General features: G+C 41.5%; 1 protein-coding gene across 7 annotated transcripts in view; it reads left to right on the top strand.

Annotated features, from left to right (window-relative positions):
* The window catches only part of SFSWAP (splicing factor SWAP), a 127,043-nt gene that overhangs the window by 54,084 nt on the left and 54,828 nt on the right, over nt 1-18,131 (top strand). For all 7 annotated transcript variants that reach the window (XM_083150170.1, XM_083150188.1, XM_083150166.1 and 4 more), the window contains 3 exons: nt 2,992-3,160; nt 7,076-7,315; nt 12,158-12,345. In XM_083150170.1, coding sequence (XP_083006296.1) covers nt 2,992-3,160; nt 7,076-7,315; nt 12,158-12,345 — 597 coding nt within the window. The remainder of the gene's footprint in view (nt 1-2,991; nt 3,161-7,075; nt 7,316-12,157; nt 12,346-18,131) is intronic.

Here is an 18,131-nt window from a genome sequence, read left to right as displayed (position 1 = left end):
AGAAAAGACACCAAGCAGACCAAGAGGGGTCTGCTTGGTGTTACTGCAGCAGAGATATGAGAACACATCTGTACCTAATTAAATCGAATATAAGTGGCACATCCTACCTCTCAACAATGTTGATCTTCATGGGGAAGCCTAATTTCTTTTTAAGTGTACTTGGCTCATTACTTGTGGAGCATGTTCATGTCAATCTCTGGCTTAGCACTTGACACCAATATGACCATAAATGTCCAAATTAGAAGAAATTTCATCAAGTGTAATCCACTTGGATGTGTGTGTATATAACTCTCTTCAGAATCTTCTAGTCCCTTGTTGACACTTAAGCTTTTTAAAGGCCAATTTAGTTCCCTGACATTTCTTTCATAGTCATATTTTGGGTTTTACAATGAACTGAAAATGTATGCAAACCTTTAAAATGTAAGATGTACTTTTGTTTATGCTGTTAATCATGTAGTCATCAGTCTTTTAAAATCCTTATGTTGTCATCAGCATGGTTGTACAACAATCCTTAAATGTGATGTATGTAAATTAGGACTTGTAGCCTTCTAGTTGTATTCTAGGCTCAATCTTGGTATATACATCTATTTTTTTAACCTTTTTAGTTCCATTAGTTATATAGTAATGATAAAAGCAGTATTTTATAACTTTACCAACACAGGGGCAAATGCAGATTAAATTGCTGTAGTGAGTTTATGCCTCTCTGAAAGATGTAGATGGGAAAGGAATGGGTGAGGACTTTGTGAGTGTGAGGAGCTTGAATTGGGAAGGAGAGCCAGCGTAAGGTTTTTAAGATATATACAGATGTGTGTTTGGAGAGGAAGATGACCGAGGTGGTAGTAATGAGGACAGATTACAGTGGAGAGAGTGGGGAGGCGGACCAGATAGGTCACTGTCGAGATGACCAGAGACTGGGTGAGGGTCTTAGTTGCCTACAGAGTGAAAGGGTCTAACCCTAGATCTATTTCTGAGATGGAAACTGTAGGTGGGAAAGATGATCAGCTCAGTCTTTGCTATTTTAAATGTTAAACCTTTCCGTGCCATCATATCTGTAAGAGATGCACAAAATATCCACTAACATTTGCCACTGCTAATCCGCTAATATTCACACTGCTCACATTTGTTATATAAACTCAAATAAAAAAAAGATTGTATTTCCTATATAAGGTTAACATTACAAGTCATTATGATGTCAAATGTCATCTTTGCAATTTTCACACCTATTTTGACAAAATCACTTTGCACTCAAAGGGTTAAGATACAGCTGGGACATTGAGGAAAAAAATAGTTGACCGTTGTAGAGAACATTGAGGAGAGCAGGTAAGAGGTCACAGGAGGAGATATCATGAAGATATGTATGGGCCCATTTCTCTGCAGAAATTGTGAATTTGTACACAACGGCAAGATCTGTGAGGATAGCGCAGCCTAATCTACAAATTCAGATTTTGATTCAGTATCCTATTAGGACAGTGTAATAGAGTTGTGGGAAATGATTTGGCTAATGCAAATGGGAGAAGGGGGGGGGGGGGGGGGGCAGGGGAGAGCATCTAATGTTTTGGCTTTCATGGATTCTAAATGTAAATTTTCATATGTGGATTTTAATGGTCTTTAAAATAAATATCCATCCTTGTGTTCAACTACAGTGTAACGATCCAGACTCCATTGGCTACATTGTGTTATCAGGATTTTTTATGGAGAATTTTACCTTTTTAATTACCGCTAACATTTAATACGGTGTGTCTGTATGATTTGTGTGTAAAATCATTGGTAAATGGGACTAGTTCTTCGTTGCATAACTGAAACACTGATCAGTAATATAAAATTATCATGCTGGAATTATTTGTTATATAATGCAGATGTTTAATTTTGATTCATTTAAAAAAAATACACCTGCATTTTGCTGTCCTTTCTTCCAGCTTGCTTCTGGAACATTAGATATTTCTCATAGGACATATTAATTTTTACAGTACAGTAGGTTTTGAACATATGCATTTGTTCTGTTCTCAGATGTTTTGGTTATACTGCTGAGTCCTTTCTCTAAAACTGATCAAGAGGAAGCTCATTTTACGCAATGCCTAGTTTCAGATATTAAACCTGGGCAATAAAGTATTGTGAACACCATCATAAAAGTCTGTTTTACAAACCACCATATTGTCTGCTTTCTACAGAGGAAATTCTGATAGTACACTTTCACATCTATATCCTATTAATTCATTAATCAAACTAAATGTATAAAACCCAGCATTCTCAGCATTTATTTCATATAAAACCATATAATTCAGTATACACATCTATATATTAATTCTACAAAGTCTGTTCTGAGCAGACTTGAGGGAGAATAGCCCCTATTGGTCGGTATCTCTACTGTTGAACAGTGAGGATTTGAGTGTCGGTATACTGATCTTCACCCCAGCAAACAGCCACTACTTACTGTTTCACACTTCTTTATGCAACAATTGTTCCCAATACTTCTGTTTAGACAAAGCCATCTCCATTTTTTTCAAAATATTTTTTTCAAAATGCTGTCAGGCCCGTTTTGTCTATTTGCGGCCTTGAATTGTCGTGATCACGGCGAATCTCGACAATCCACAGCCTTTTATGTGGACACACCCCCTTTTCGCTGATCGCCAAGCAGGACATTGAATCCCGCCTGGTGATATGTGTCGAGCAAAACTAAAATAGGCCATGGTCACAGCTATTGAGACGGATCGACAGTCATGACCCGGGATTGAATACCCCCAAAGAATACTAGTGACATAACTTAATGTCTGCATGTAAGCTATGTATGTTTTATGCAGCCAGCCTGTTACCTGGAACATGTGGTGAAACTGCAGAACCCTTGTATGCGATGTACAACTGTTTATAAAGTATTCACTTATTTGTACTGTAGTTCAGCAGCCACTGGTTCTATTTTTTGTAATTAATTCGTAAACATTTTCTATTTTTTTTTTTTTATTATTATTTAGCCAACCATTACATTTCTTTTCTCAGTTACAGCCTTTTACAACATCGGATGCTAACTGCAATTCTGCAGAATCCCCAAATGAGACTTTGTTACTCGGTGATGCTGCCGCACAAGATGGAAGCAGTGTGGGCGATTCTGATTTCCAAACTGATGCAGCTGATAGTAAGCCAGTCAGTGATGGGAAACTCATGAAAGGTATTTGTTTTTCATTGCCTAGTTGTAGAATTATTATCATTTTAAATGTATTTAACACAAACAGGGATATCATATTACATGGGATCGCTAATTATGGGTAATAGGCTTGTCCGTGGCTATCTAATTACCCCCCCCCCCCCCCCGGTGTCCGAATCAGTGCGCATACAGCCAAAAATAGGAGAAATCATTGAATTATTCATTGAGTCTTCAGTCCATACTTTTCAGATGTCCGGAGATCACTGAATTGGGGGTGGGCACTGGCATCATGTGACTACAACCGCCGGTCCCATGCAGGTATCAACACTCCTGCGTTCCCAGAGTAACGCCCAGCTTTTTTATGGGTACACCCATAAAACGCTGGCCATTCCCCTGCACCCTGGCCTTCTCTGTCCAGAGCAAACGGCTCGTCGAGTTAGCTGTCGGGGTTTGTGCACAGACCTCAAACATCGGAGAATGGGCTGAATTCGTTGTGGCAGCTAGACCAGTGCACATTATACTGTACATACAGGGGCTAATTAACCCATAATGAAGTACTGCATAGATATTGTACAGGCAGCAGTCATACAGTATCATTTTTAATACCATTTATTTTTCTTTATCTACTTACAATATTTTAAATATTTCAACAGCATGAATATTTAAGTTTTACTAAATACTGATAAAGGCTACATGTTACAGTGTTAAGATCTTCAGTGAACCCACAATAATTCATACTTTTTCTTGTGTGGGTGTTTATGGTCTATAAATAGGTAGTGGGTTGCCCCTCCAATTCAGAAACTGGAGGAGTTTCTTTTCCTCCAATGATATTTGAGTATACAGGAGAGAAGACGTTTGATTTTTAAAGCAGACTGGGCTTCAAGATGTACTGTTCAAGCTTTTTTGAAGAATCAAAAGGAAATGGGCAATGTTGAGGGCCGTAGATCCAGTGGTCAGCCAAGGAAACAGATGCGCATAAGATTACACATCATACTTGTTAGCATTAGATCAGAGCTGGCAAAAACCAACAGGACCCAGGTTCATCGATCTACTGTTATGAGAAGTCTGTCCAGAATTGGTCTTCATGGAAGAATTGCAGCCAAAAAGACGAAGCAACCAACTGTGCTTGAGAACCTAGTAACTGGGGTTCATAAAGGCAACAGGTGCCCCGGATTGCTGTCAGAATTTTGCATATGTGGCTGTAACAGACAGCAGTTTGTTTGCCAAAGGACTGTAGAGCAGTACAATAATGCCTGCAGGCAACACTGAAGCATGGTGGACATTCCTTACAAGCTTGAGGTTGCATTGAAGCAAATGGTGTTTGTTTTGTGGGGTTATTCAGACCTGATTGGCTCTCCTACTTTGCAGAGGCCTGCTATCAGATAGCCTGCGTCCCACCAGAATGAATACACCATCTGGTTTTGCCCGGAGGGCAAAAATGCCCTGAAAATGCCTGGGCATGTCTATGTATTCCATGACACTCCCAGAAAGCTACTGGGGGACACCCTCAAACGTTGGCTTTCTGTCAATGAACTTGCGTACGCACTGAATGTTCTCGTGCATGTGTACTGCAAGCCATATGCATGCACAGTGGTTAGATTTGTCTGGCCTGTGAATTTGCAGCCCAGCAATCTGGTCTGAATAACCCCCTTGGTCAGGATTAATAGTGTCCTTTAATGCTGAGAAATACAGGCAGATAATTACCCATCATGCAGTACCATTGGTATGCGGTCCCTGGGTCTACAGTGTTTAGGTCGACCACTAATAGTCAGCACCTAAGAATGGTATACATACCCTAGGTAGACATGGACAGAAGGGTGACGTGTTTTTGGTGTCTATGTCGCCCTATGTCAACATAGACACTATTGGAACTATCTTCAGTGTAAAGAACAAGTAGTCCTGAAATGTTGATATGGCCGCCACAAATCCCCAATCTTAACACCATGGATCCTGTGCAGGATTGCATGAAGAGACCGGAGGGATTTGAGAGCACCTTAATCAACAGAAAATCTGTCAATTGTCCAAGGATTTTGGAACAACCTCCCTTCAAAAACTTTCTTTAAGTGTATGTGCAAGAAATTATGTTGGGGGAGGGGGCACATGAAATATGTCATGCTGCATTCGGTAGCATGGCATCGTTTAAATGTCTTCCGGTTTACCCTGCAGCAAGGACCTACCAAAAGATCATGCTAACAACCGTGTGCGTGCACAATTTGGGCATACAACCACTGCCCAATATAACTGATTTGTCATACTAATTTTGCTCTAAAACAACAAATTTCGTGCTACATTGTCCCAATTTTTGTTTTTACATGTTGCGAGTTTGTGGCGTTTGTGTATGTATATTTGTGGATGTATATATATATATATATATATATATATATATATATATATATATATATATATATATATATATATATATATATATATATATATATATATATATATCTCTCTCTGTGATGTCCACCACCTTTTACAGTATAGTTTAAGGTAGACGCAACAAATTAAAACTTGTGAAAAAACATAATTTATTTTTCAGACACGAGCTTCATATTTCATATCTTCCAAGAAACACATACCTGAAGCGTTTCGTCATACAAATGACTTCATCAGGGGACAGTATTTCCTGTGAATATAGGTTTAAGAGATGGATTCTGCTTTTAGGATAACTTTTATGTCAGGAATAATACCTTACTCCAGCAGGAAAAAACTAATTTTCAATAGGAATGAAATATTCAACAGGTAACAAGCAGGGACCTGGATCACTTAGAATGGATCCTGTGCCAGCTGTATTCAGACACTGGTGGCACAGGATTCATTCTAAGTGATCCAGGTCACTGCTTGTTACCTGTTGAATATTTCATTCCTATTGAAAATTAGTTTTTTCCTGCTGGAATAAGGTATTATTCCTGACATAAGTTATCCTAAAAACAGGATCCATCTCTTAAACCTATATTCAAAGGGTTTAGTAATACTGTCCCCTTATGAAGTTATTTGAATGACGAAACGCGTCAAGTATTTGTTTCTTGGAAGATATGAAATATGAAGCTCGTGTCTGAAAAATAAATTCTGTTTTTTCACAAGTTTTAATTTGTTGTGTCTACCTTAAACTATACTGTAAAAGGTGGTGGACACCACAGAGCACACTCTATATTTTTTCTCATATCTATCTTTCCGTCCTCCTACTAACAGGGAGGATTAATAGAGAGCTGCTATCATTTCTAGCGCAAACAAAAGTCTCTATTTTCTTGAGATAGAGATTATCTATCTATCTGTCTATCCATGGATTAACTGAGTCAGCAAATTTCCTCACAGCAGCCCCACACACGGCTTTGCTCCTCTGTGGTGTTATACTGCTCCAAGGACCCACTTACCACCCTAATATGAATTAATTCCTCTTGAGAAAGCTGCCTTAATAAGTTGTTATGATCCGTAAACCCCTGATGAAGTCCTATTAAGGGATGAAACGCGTTAGGTATCTTCTGCTGTTATCAAGTGTTTGAAATGTCTCAATGAAAATTATAAAGATCTGGACCAATTTTTACCCTTGTGTGGATTAAAAAACTTTTATAATAAATCTTTGGAATTATTTGAACTCTTATTCTATATACTAGAGTGAATTGTTTTAAGGCTGAACTGATCTAATTGAGAAGATCATTACTACGGGCGCCAACTCAAGACTCTGCTCCATACCTTTCCCATATCCCCCTTCCAACAGGCAGCCCCCACAAAATGACATCAATTCTCTGGGCACGCCGCAAGAGTCTGCTTTATATAGATAGATAGATGTGTGTGTGTGTGTGTGTGTGTGTGTGTGTGTGTGTGTGTATATATATGTGTGTGTGTGTGTGTGTGTATGTATGCTCAAAGTTCAATATGAATAGCAGTGTTTTGTCATTGATGTTCTTGTAGTTTTGAATCCTGTTTTCTTCTTTCTAGTTTCTTTTGCTCCAATAAGCTTTGCAATCAAAGTGAAGGAAACTGACTTTCTACCACTTGAAAAAAACAGAGTTAAGCTAGATGATGATAGTGAGGAAGATGAGGATGAAGAAGGCAAACCTGTATCCCAGAATAAGACCAGCAGCTATTCCATGAGCAGCCAGGCACTTCACACTGGGACCATGACAGTGGAGGAGAAGAGACCACAATTAACACCAGAGGAGCTGGAAGCAAAACAAGGTATAGCTTCTTTTTTTTTATTCCTTTATGTTCATTATAATTGCAACTTTGTTTATAGTATTGCAAAGTTTAGTAATGAATGTCAAAAAGAAGGCTTTTTTTTAAATTTTTTTTTTCACCCACAAAGGTAGGAAGTACCACTTAAGCTTTCCTGATTTGTGTTTAAAGGTTTTCAGACAAGCCCCCAGCTTCTGTTACCTGCTCCCTCATAACCTGAACACAGGAGCTATCAAAAGTAGCAGGCAGCCCATGTAGTTCCAACACTAGGGGTAGGATGTAATTAATTCAGTTTGGCAGTTGTGCAGGATGCCAACCAAACTTTGATGTTTTTTTTTAAAGGGGCAATAATTTATTTGTGCCAGGGTCTTCTCTTGTTCTTCAATCTCTGACTTCATTATATCCTGCCATACATGCTTTGGGATTTAGCCACTAGTCATTATTTTTTCCTGACCCCATGAGGCTCCTGGGAAAGTTTGCAAATTTGGCAGTGAATACGTGTGTGTGTTTAAGTACTATTACCCACTATCATTGGTTGCGGGTTATTGTCCAAACACAATCCCTGAAAACAGCCCTGTTTTCAGCAGAAAGTGGGATGGTTTTCAGGGATTTTGCAAAAAGATGTCATTAATCCTTTTTAACGTACATTTCTTTAAAGGTAAAACCATTACCCTAAAAAAAAACCTAAACATACTTCAGTTACCCACTGTAAAAATGACATGTATTGAAGATATAAACATGTTAAACTTTCACATGCCATACAATGTCCATTTATTTTCTGCCTCCTGAACAGAACTTGATTCTTTATGCCAGACTCTCCATTAGCTGCTATTTGAAGCATTTTGCAGACTTATTTCATCCATTTTTTTAAGAACTTTGTTACTAACGCGTTAGTGTGGCTTAATGTATACTTTGCTTTGTTTGCCTTTTTCCGCCACTTGCTGATTACTGCGCACAATGGAAATGTATAGTCTTTTGTGGTAAATTTGTACTAATGCTGAAGGAAGCAGCCAGTCTCTAAGCGTATGGCTTCAACTGAGCTCCTCTGGAGAATTCATTGCATAGAGTACTTCTATGTTTACCTTCACTTCCATTGATGGGCTTTTGTTTTCAGCACAAAGACTTAGCTGGAAAGAAGCCCGTTAAAGAGAAATCAAATTGCCACCCTCTGAGACCAACCACACACCTGTGTTTTATTTAGTGTGTCGTTTTTTTTTTTTTTTGCTTTTGTTTGTACCATGTTGAATATGAGGGAATCCGTCAAGTACAGTAAACTACATCTTTAAAGCTAACACCACCTAAACCTTAAGTTTTTTTTTATCTTTTTGATTGCAGTTAGTTTGAACAGAAAGAGATGGGTAACCATTTTTAATTGATACAGTGTAAGTTTATATAGAAGTATAAGGGGCTTCTATACTTCTACGGTCATCAACTGCTTCGCCGTCCTCACTGCCAGTGTCTTCCGACCGGGAGGGGAATCTCGCTGTGGCTGGCCTGGCAGGAGGGGGAGACGGGTGGTCGCCCTGGCGCCTGGTATTTGTTGAGCCCTGGCATAATGTGCGTTATAGTGTGCGTGATCCTGGTGCAGTTTCCAAGCGGCTGTAGCTGGCACAGTGTGTATTAGTGGCACTAATGTGTGGTTTAATGTGAATTGGTACTATTATGTGACCACGCCCCTTCCCCACAAAGCCGAACTGTCCCTATTTACAGATTATCTTTTCTACTATATGTCTGTCTTGCTTTATGTGAGTGGGCCAGTTTAAACTCCCGACCCACAATAGCCACAGTGAGAGGTGCCCAAATCTTTGTTTGCTTACCAGAAAAGCCCGCCCTCGGCTCAGGATATATGCCATGTGGGGAAGAGGAGGGCTCTGTATGTGCCATGCCGGGAGGAGGAGGAGGTGGCTTTATTCTGTTTGGACCCAAAAAGGCTCAGTTAGATTCCCGATTTTTTTTTTTTTGTAATGAGCGCTCCCAGGGACCCACTGTGTGTTGTGATATTTGCCATTCATGGGCTTCTTCTTTTTAAGTGTAATAGAGATTCAATCAAAGAGACATTTAATGGAGACCGTGCCAGTGCTTTTCAATCTCACAATTCATTTAAGCCATACATAAATATAGGCAAGACGTAGGCTATCTGCAGTAGAAAGCATTGCACATTCTTACAAACCATTCCACAAAACAGTAAGTGAGCATTCATCTGGACACTTGTATAATTAAAGTAATAATGTGGGTCTGATTTTTGTGGTTTATAAATAAATCTTGGGGGTCTTCAAAATAACATTTCACAATAACACATTACCGTAAATGCATGGCAACAGTGTTTAAGGCAATGGTATCTGTTGCATCAATAAATGCAAGCTCTATTTCTCTCCTCGACACAGCGGTGTCCATCAAAAGTATTTTCTCATGTGTTTCGTTTTAAACACGGAATTGTGAAAACATTTGTTCTATATGGGAAGATTATATTTCTATATCTAATGTTCACAATTAAAATCTAGTGACTTCTGTTCTAAATTCTGGATTATCACTGGAGCACGTGCACAGGTTTAATTTTCGAGAAGTCTCGCTGTTAGATCCTAGCAGGTATTATTGTGTTCTAGATCTGGGCAGCTTCTTATTTCTGTTTATCTACAGCAAGTCCATCTGATTTATGTTGGTATTGCCACCTATTTTATAGTATCTGTCTGTCATAAAATCTGTAGGAAGACATAAAGTACCCTAAGTTAGGACTCCTAATACGTAAAGCATCAGAAGCTTCTCTTAATCACGAACTGTCAGTTTCGTTCACGGTTTATAGTATGACATTTTGTTTTTGTCTTTGCAAGCCCAATCCAATAGTGATCCCTTATTGGCAAGGTTCAATGCTTGAATCTCAATATGTGAATTAGCATGTCTTGACTTGTCCCAGATGTTTGGCAAGGTTTATTTGTATGCAAATGTAGCAGACTCAGCCAAATATTCATTTTGTAAATTTCTCTCACGTAGCCAGGATGAAAATTGTATGTCTTTAGTTCGATTAGTTGAATAATCCTATTTACATGCACCCTTTCCTGCACAATAAATACATTCAAAATATTCTGGCTGATGATGAGTCCAGTGCAGCTTAAGTACATTATACAAATACAATCCTAATTTCCATTTTTTGTTAAACTAATCATGTTCCGGTTTCCTGGTTTTGCAAAACATTCATTTCACCTGATGACTTAAAATTGTGATGAAAAATGAGTATTTGCAGTCATTCGGCAGGTGGTAATGTGCGCCCTTTGACATTTACTCCTACGCAGCTCCAGAATGGAAACTTGTCAATATCTTGGCGATGAAATTAAGGGGGGTATTCAATGTTTGTCATGCTCCCGCAGCCATCTCCCGATGGGGGAGATGGCTGCAGGCCCTATTCAATGCCGTTTTCCCCGACAGCATTGAACAGGGGTTCTCGGCAGAACGAGCCTGAAATCACAAGCTGTCGGGCACGTTCTGCCAAGAAAAGCCGGAAATAGGCGAGCTCCCGGGCCGGAGCTCGTCTATTTCCGCCCTCAACTCGTGGCCACGGCCCTTTCTCGCCGCTCGGCGGCCTGGACATTGAATCCCGACCGCCGAGCTCAAGTCGAGCAAAGCGAGAACGGGACAGGGGCATGGCTGTCGAGCTTGCTCGACAGCCGTGCCCCTGACATTGATTACCCACCTCAGTGTAGATATACTAACCTTTCTAAATCAAACAAGTGTCTATAGCAATCAGATTCTAGCTCCTAATTGGTATCTGCAATGTTTGTAGCCACTGGAGACTGCACTCTCTCCGCAACTGTGTTGGTATGTAATTATGCTATTACGGATATTGATTATTTATATTGTTTTCTTTCTACTTTACTAGTGTAATCAGTTATCTTTTTTCCATATTTCTTTTTGTTTATATGAGAATAGTTTCTTTGTGTCCTCTTTATATTTTTATTTTCACCTAGTTTATAGTAGTTTGTTCACTACTTCGAATTTGGAATTAGCTGCTATGTATTTTTTTATTTTATTTTTTTAAATATCAACTTATTTTTTAGGTAAATTACTTTATATCAACAGTAACTATTAGCACCAAGGTGTTTTTGTGTTTTGATTATGGGAAAGAGAAATGGAATAATGATCAGCACTGGTTTCAAACAGACCTTTACTTCTGTCTGTGAAAGGCCACTTTATCAGGCAAACACACTAATAATTGTCTGACTTGCTGAAAGCCCTTGTCATACAGTGCCAGCAAGGTCGGTCTCATTTTTCAGGTATGCTGGAAGATTTTTAAATTTTTCATGCTCGACAGAACCATAATTGGTGCTCTGCTGAACCCATGCACAGTGCAGTTATCGGGCAGACGATAAGAGCAAAATATCCAATAGTAGATAGTTTGGGAATCTACCATAAACATTTAGACCAGGCATGTCCAACGTTGGCCCCCCAGATGTTATGAAACTACACATCCCAGCATGCTTTGCAACAGTTTTGCTATTAGAGAATGCTAAAGCTATTGCAAAGCATGCTGGGATGTGTAGTTTCATAACATCTGGGGGGACAACGTTGGACATGCCTGATTTAGACCATGATGTTAATGGTTACTTGTAAATTCATGAATAGCCAACCAACATTGCATAGTGGGTCACAGTCTCTAAAATGTGCTGTTCCATTGTCTGTAATTGCTGTAGTCTCCTGTATGGAAATGATGATCTAAAATAATATTTCTGTAGTGATTTGAATTTGTCACTTTGCCTATGTTGCACCTAGTGTGAGAATGGGCTCCCGCTAAAGCATTTGTAGCTTGGTAAATGTGTACCTACCCCTTTGAACAATTTTATTTTATTTTTTCAGCCAAGCAAAAGCTAGAGGACAGACTAGCGGCAGCTGCCAGAGAAAAACTGGCTCAGGCAGCCAAGGAATCAAAGGAAAAACAACTGCAGGCAGAACGTAAAAGGAAAGCTGCACTCTTCCTGCAGACACTGAAGAATCCACTGGAGATGGAGTTGGGAAGGATAGAGGAAAATATGCTTAGTCCAGAGGTTAGTTCAAGTTTATCTGTTGTATTATCTGCTGAAAGATTAGAGTTATGGCTCTATTAATCGTGGTCAGCTGAAATTTATATGATTTTATACAAACGTTAAAAACAATAGTGATGATTTTGATTATGCAGGAGTAAAGAGGTCGCCCAAAGAACGTATGTTAACCTATTCTGTAACGCTCCCCTTTGGTCCTGATATGCTCTGCTTCTGGCCTGTCCCCCTCAGCTGCGTATTGATAAATATTGGGAAGTGGGTATGCATTACTACATATTTTAATAATGTTCCAGTGTTTTATATATATCACATTTGCAAAGGGCTGGTCTTAGTCCACAGTCAATAATAGCCTGTAAACTAAGGCCTTATATGATGTATTATAAATTCTGTTTAGTTAACCAAGCAAAACCGCTTTTGTTCACATGCTGAGGGCCGCCCAGCACAGGGTAAGGCCATGCAGTGTGAAAAGTCCTGCTCTGCACTGCGATCCCAATTAGGGTAGCCAATCCCAGGATTTGGCCCCAAACCTGCTGGGATTTCAATTTCGTGATTAGACTGTGCATGCGCAGTATAATGCCGGGCAGCACCTGGGCACCCACTCAAACGCTACCCGGCTGTTCCCGATGCCCGGCCTGCGGCTCTGCGCGACGGTCAGAGGTCACGCTGCACAGGCTGCATCACTGAGACCCAGGATAGGTATACCTAATCCCGATATAATTGCGATCGCATGTCACAGCAGTTAGGATTGCCCCCATGCCTTCACTGCCTGCACTCCCACCATGTTTTGGTTTGCAGCCATGGAAAAAGGTCCAGACACGCTATAAACATTACTTCGACGCCAGCTGCTATCACACTTTGGAGGTTATTCAGAAATCATCACTTTTGTGCGAATTCACATAGTGCTAGATTTTTGAATGACTGCATGTGTACAGATCACAGTATGCATGCGCAAGGCCAAACATTGACAAAAACTACCAAGAACCTAATCACAATGCCCTTGCAGGAAGCCACCATTTATGAGTGGGAACCTGCTGGCTTCTGGGTGTGTCCGAAATATCGCAGGCGTGCCCAATCTTTTTCAGGGAGGGTGTGTGATGTCAGTCGGTTATTTGCAAACTTACACAGGGTGGGGTTTCACTTTTTCTGGGCAGCAGCTATCTAAATTTACAGGGCTCTACGAAATCGCCCAGCAACAATCCAATCTGAAATGAAACTCTTTGACACCCTGTGCACAGCAGACGCTGCTCATGTGCAGATGTGCGAAAATCATATGTATACATATTTCACATTCCTGCATTGTATGCTTAAATAGCCTCCAAGGGTGGTTTCACATTCACAGCAGCTTTGCACAACCAGTTGTCAAAAACATAAAGCAATGCGTTGTGCAAATACACCTGAGCCATATCTGCTTTCATGACAGTTGTGCAAGGTAATGTCTGGTGGCATTTGATAGTATTTAATGACCCTTGGCCCACGGAGGTTTTTTTTGTTCATTGTGCTGTTACATTGATGCTAATTGTTATGCAGGAAGTCTAATCTAAGATCCATTGTGCAGCTAAGCTACATGCGCTATGGTTTTTCTCGCTTGGTGTTTCACAAATAAGTTGCTAACGAGATCTGAAAACCTTCACACGACTGCTTTTAATATTTTTCCATACGTCAGTGCAGGCATTACTTGCAAAGACTGATCATTAGAGACAGGATTATATGCAACATAAAAAGCTTGAAATATGCATGCAAATATGCATGAAAAATACTTAAAACATGCATAAAAAGTGTTAAAATATGCTACATTAAATAATAAAAAAAGTAATTTTTTACTTATTTATTTAAAAATCAGCATACAATTAGTTGCAAATAAACCTCAAAAATAGGCTCACAGCATCTGCAGATGTCTAGTTCTGTACACAGGATTTTTTTCTTCCTGGCTGCTAAAGCAGACTGCAGCGTCCAAAGCTCTTCTTGCATCAACTACACAGACCCTCATCTCCAGCGCCGATGGATCAAATGTCAGTATAGCGTGTGAGGGCGGCGCAGTGGAAGGCTTCCTCCCTGCGCCACATACTCACTGTGACACAGCATTTCCTCCGCACCACGTGATGTCACAACCCTTCCGCCCACCTCCACTGCTGCAGAAGTCTGTCTCTTGGTGTAAAGTCCCAGGCCAGGGGCAGGCAAAGGTTCAGGAGCTTCGTAATGGCATCCGCCCTGACTGACTTTTATCAACATGGATTGGCAGCCTAGAGCAGTGTCAAACATAGCGTACATCCCACACTGTGCACATATTGCCCCAGCCTGCACACTCTACCACTACCTGGCCAGCAGTGCTGTAACTCGCGGGTGGGATGAGGGCGGGGCATAAAATATGCTCCGTCACTAGATTTTAGGTAACATATGCAATAGCCAGTGAGAATGGGCAAAATATGCAAATGCATATGCAAATATGCAAATGCATATAATCCTGTCTCTACTGATCATAATACTGTCGTCTGCAAGAAAACTGAATCTCTTGACAAAGTAAGCGTATGAAGTATAAACTTGACTTGCCACATCATTATCTGTAGTACTCTGGCAACTGAGCCTTAAAAAGAGATAAATGTGAGGGTAATAAACATCCAGCCAATTCGCTATCATGTTCTAGGCCAGGGGTGTCCAACTCAAATTCATCGGGGGCCGCATCAGCAGTTTGGTCACCCTCAAAGGGCCGGTTGTATCTGTAGGTCCCCCTGTATAATTATAATGCCATGACACCACAGGCTGCTCCCCCTGTATAATATAAAATGAATGCCATGACACCACAGGCTGCTCCCCCTGTATAATATAATAAAAGTAATGCCATGACACATAAATGATTATACAGGAGGAGCAGCCTGTGGTGTCATGGCATTATTATTATTATACACGGGGACACCTCAGGAAACAGCAGATCTATATATTTTTTTTATTGTGAGTGTGATCCTCATCCTCACTTACTTTTTCTCCGTCTGTCCTGCAGCTGCTGCGGCTTCCAGCTTTTCTTCACTGCTTGCTGCGGCCACACTGTCCCCGACTCCCGGTCCAGCTTCCCTGCCTGCTCCTACTTCTCTACAGACGCATGGGAGGGCGGCGTCATCGTCATGACGTCCCCACCCAGTGTCTGTCACTGCCGGGCATCAGAGGGAACAGGCGGCCGGGCCCTCCTCCACGTAGCCGTGGAGGCCGGCGGCCATGTTTCTGTAGCCACATACATATGTGCCTACAGGAACATGGCCGCCGACAGTGGAGGAACAGGCAAGACGTGGACGCGGCCCGCAGCACTCCTGTTTTAGACACACTGCCCCTGCGTGCTATCTCCTCGCGCGGGCCACATGACGAGGTCTGGCGGGCCTTGTGTTTGACACCCGTGTTCTAGGCTGTGTTTGGAAAATGGTAGTTAGGGGCTGATTGGCTGGACCTTTCACTCTTTATTACCCTCACGTTTATAATGTAAAGGCTTAATACATCTGCCCCATCTACTTATCGTGGTTATGTTGACGAAGCAAGTGTTGTAGGTCTTTTTCTTATTGTTTGAGCAGCAATTTTAAGTAATCTGGAAAAATGTGTACATTTGGCAAAATGTTTGTTTCTGGCTATATTTGTTGAGTATAAGGTCACAATGGGCCTAATTCAGAGATGGGATGCAATTAACATCAGACGCAGCAGCGATTTGATAATGTTTATGTAGTGGGAGGCGATTTGTGCGAGTACACACCACCTCTCTGCTTCTTAATCAGATTACTTGATGAAAACATGGCATTCTGAATGAGCCTGCTCCATAGTTAAAGCCAATAAATCAATGCAAACCCTGGCTTTGGTACTCCCAGAAAACGGGTGTGTCAATCCAGAGCCTATCCTCAAACCCACAGGCTTTGGACAACTGTGTAATGTGCATGCACCGGTCTTCTGTGAAGAGATCTTTCAGATCCTGGACCTTATTCTGGTTGACTCGCAAGGATGGAAATTTTCATCTTTGCGAGTTCACCAGAACCCGCCTGCAAATAGCAGGCTGCCCGCCCCCCATTTGCACGCTGTGCACATTCGCATGGCCTGCAAATGAATGTTTAAATAAACATTCATTCCCAGTGGGGGGGGTGTGATGCGTTCACTCATATATAAAGTGACTCTCAGGTCATTTGGTATATGCATGCACATTAGGGAGGAAATGGACAAGCAGCCAGCTGCCAACCGATGTCAGATGCACATTTTCTTGGGAACACCTGTGAAATGCTGGGTGCTCCCATGGGCTAGTACCCTGGCCCACACACAAACAGCCGTGACCCTGGCCTGTTTTCGTTTTGTCCGACCGCAGATCACCAGGTGCGATTCAATGTCCCACTTTTTGATTGGCGAAAAGGGGGCGTGTCTGCGCAAACGGCCGTGGATTGTCGATATTTGGCCGAAATCGACAAAACGGGCACGACTGCTTTTAAAGTCGGGCCCATTCTGTAGATCTGCCTCTTCACTGCTGTCAGGAAAGACCGCATTGAATAGGCGTTCACCGCTATTTCCCCCGTCATAAATAGTGGCCCAGATTGAATACCCCCCCTAGAGTGACGTTTAGTCTGTAATATATATGATATATGATATATATATATATATATATATGAATTTACGCTCATTCTATTTAACAGATATATTTAATATTTAAATACATTTTATTTATACAGGTGTGTCCTCATACATATTGCCTCGGTACATCGCGCAACACGAGACGCATTGCATGAGTCAGCTGACCAGTCCTGTGCAACTACAATAGCATCTTATTCACATAGCTATGTGAATGAGCTGCACAAGCACTTTCTGCAGAGTTCAAATTATGCTCAAGATGCCTATATGCTGTGTGTGTGTGTGACCACACCTGTATCTGCGAATGAAATGGGGCTTGCATTTTGTATGCATATACAGCTTGTTACACACAGAATATAGGCACGCTGCATATCCTTTTAATCAACATGAGCATACTATTTCTATCATCTTGAGACTAACCCATTTTCGGGGGGTCTTCAAAGACTAGCAATTTTATTCTAGCCCCTCTACCACTTCTGACATGAGGCTATTCCACTAATCCACTTCCCTTTCTGTGAAGTAATATTTCCTCATTTCTCTACCGTCCAATGGGATACTGGGCTTCACTACTATGGGGATTGAGACCTCCGCAGGAGAGACAGGCACATAAAAAAACTTTCAGTGTGGGTGCACTGGCTCCTCCCCTCAATCTCCCTCCACTAGTCAGTTTTGAAAAATGTGCCTCAGGAGAGGCAGTGCTTCTGGATGCTCCAGAGTTTTTTCCACATTTATTTTCAAGTTTGTTATTTTGGGGCGCTGTAGTGACCACACAGCTGTCCTGCTTCGTGGGTGTCAGGGGAAGGGTCAGTCCCCGACCTCTTCAGGTGCAGAGCTGACCCTGCTACAGGACAATCCAGTCCTGCGTGGGACTTGTCACCGCACAGCATTGCGCTGTAGCGAGCAAGTCCCCTAGCCGCCGCACACCCCTGACAGGTCTGAAGACATCGGTGGTGAGTACAGGCTGGGGGTCCCACAAGGGGTCCCCGCAGCCATTTCTGGTGCGGCAAGACGACGGCTAGTAATGGCGGCTCTCCAGCAGGGACCGCGTGAACACCGCGTCTGATAACTGGCATAGGGGTGCTGCCGCTGGACCACCAGGGACACCCCTCAGGGTATAATGTATAATGTATGATATATATATTTTACACCTTTAATAATGTCAGTATAATTCTTTGTAAGCGCCAGCTCCGTGTAAGGGGGCGGGGCTT

This window comes from Crinia signifera, chromosome 1, assembly GCF_055691185.1.
Source record: "Crinia signifera chromosome 1, ASM5569118v1, whole genome shotgun sequence".
NCBI classification, from domain to species: Eukaryota; Metazoa; Chordata; class Amphibia; order Anura; family Myobatrachidae; genus Crinia; species Crinia signifera.
Note: the sequence above shows the minus strand (reverse complement) of the source record. Positions and strands in the feature narration are given on the sequence as shown.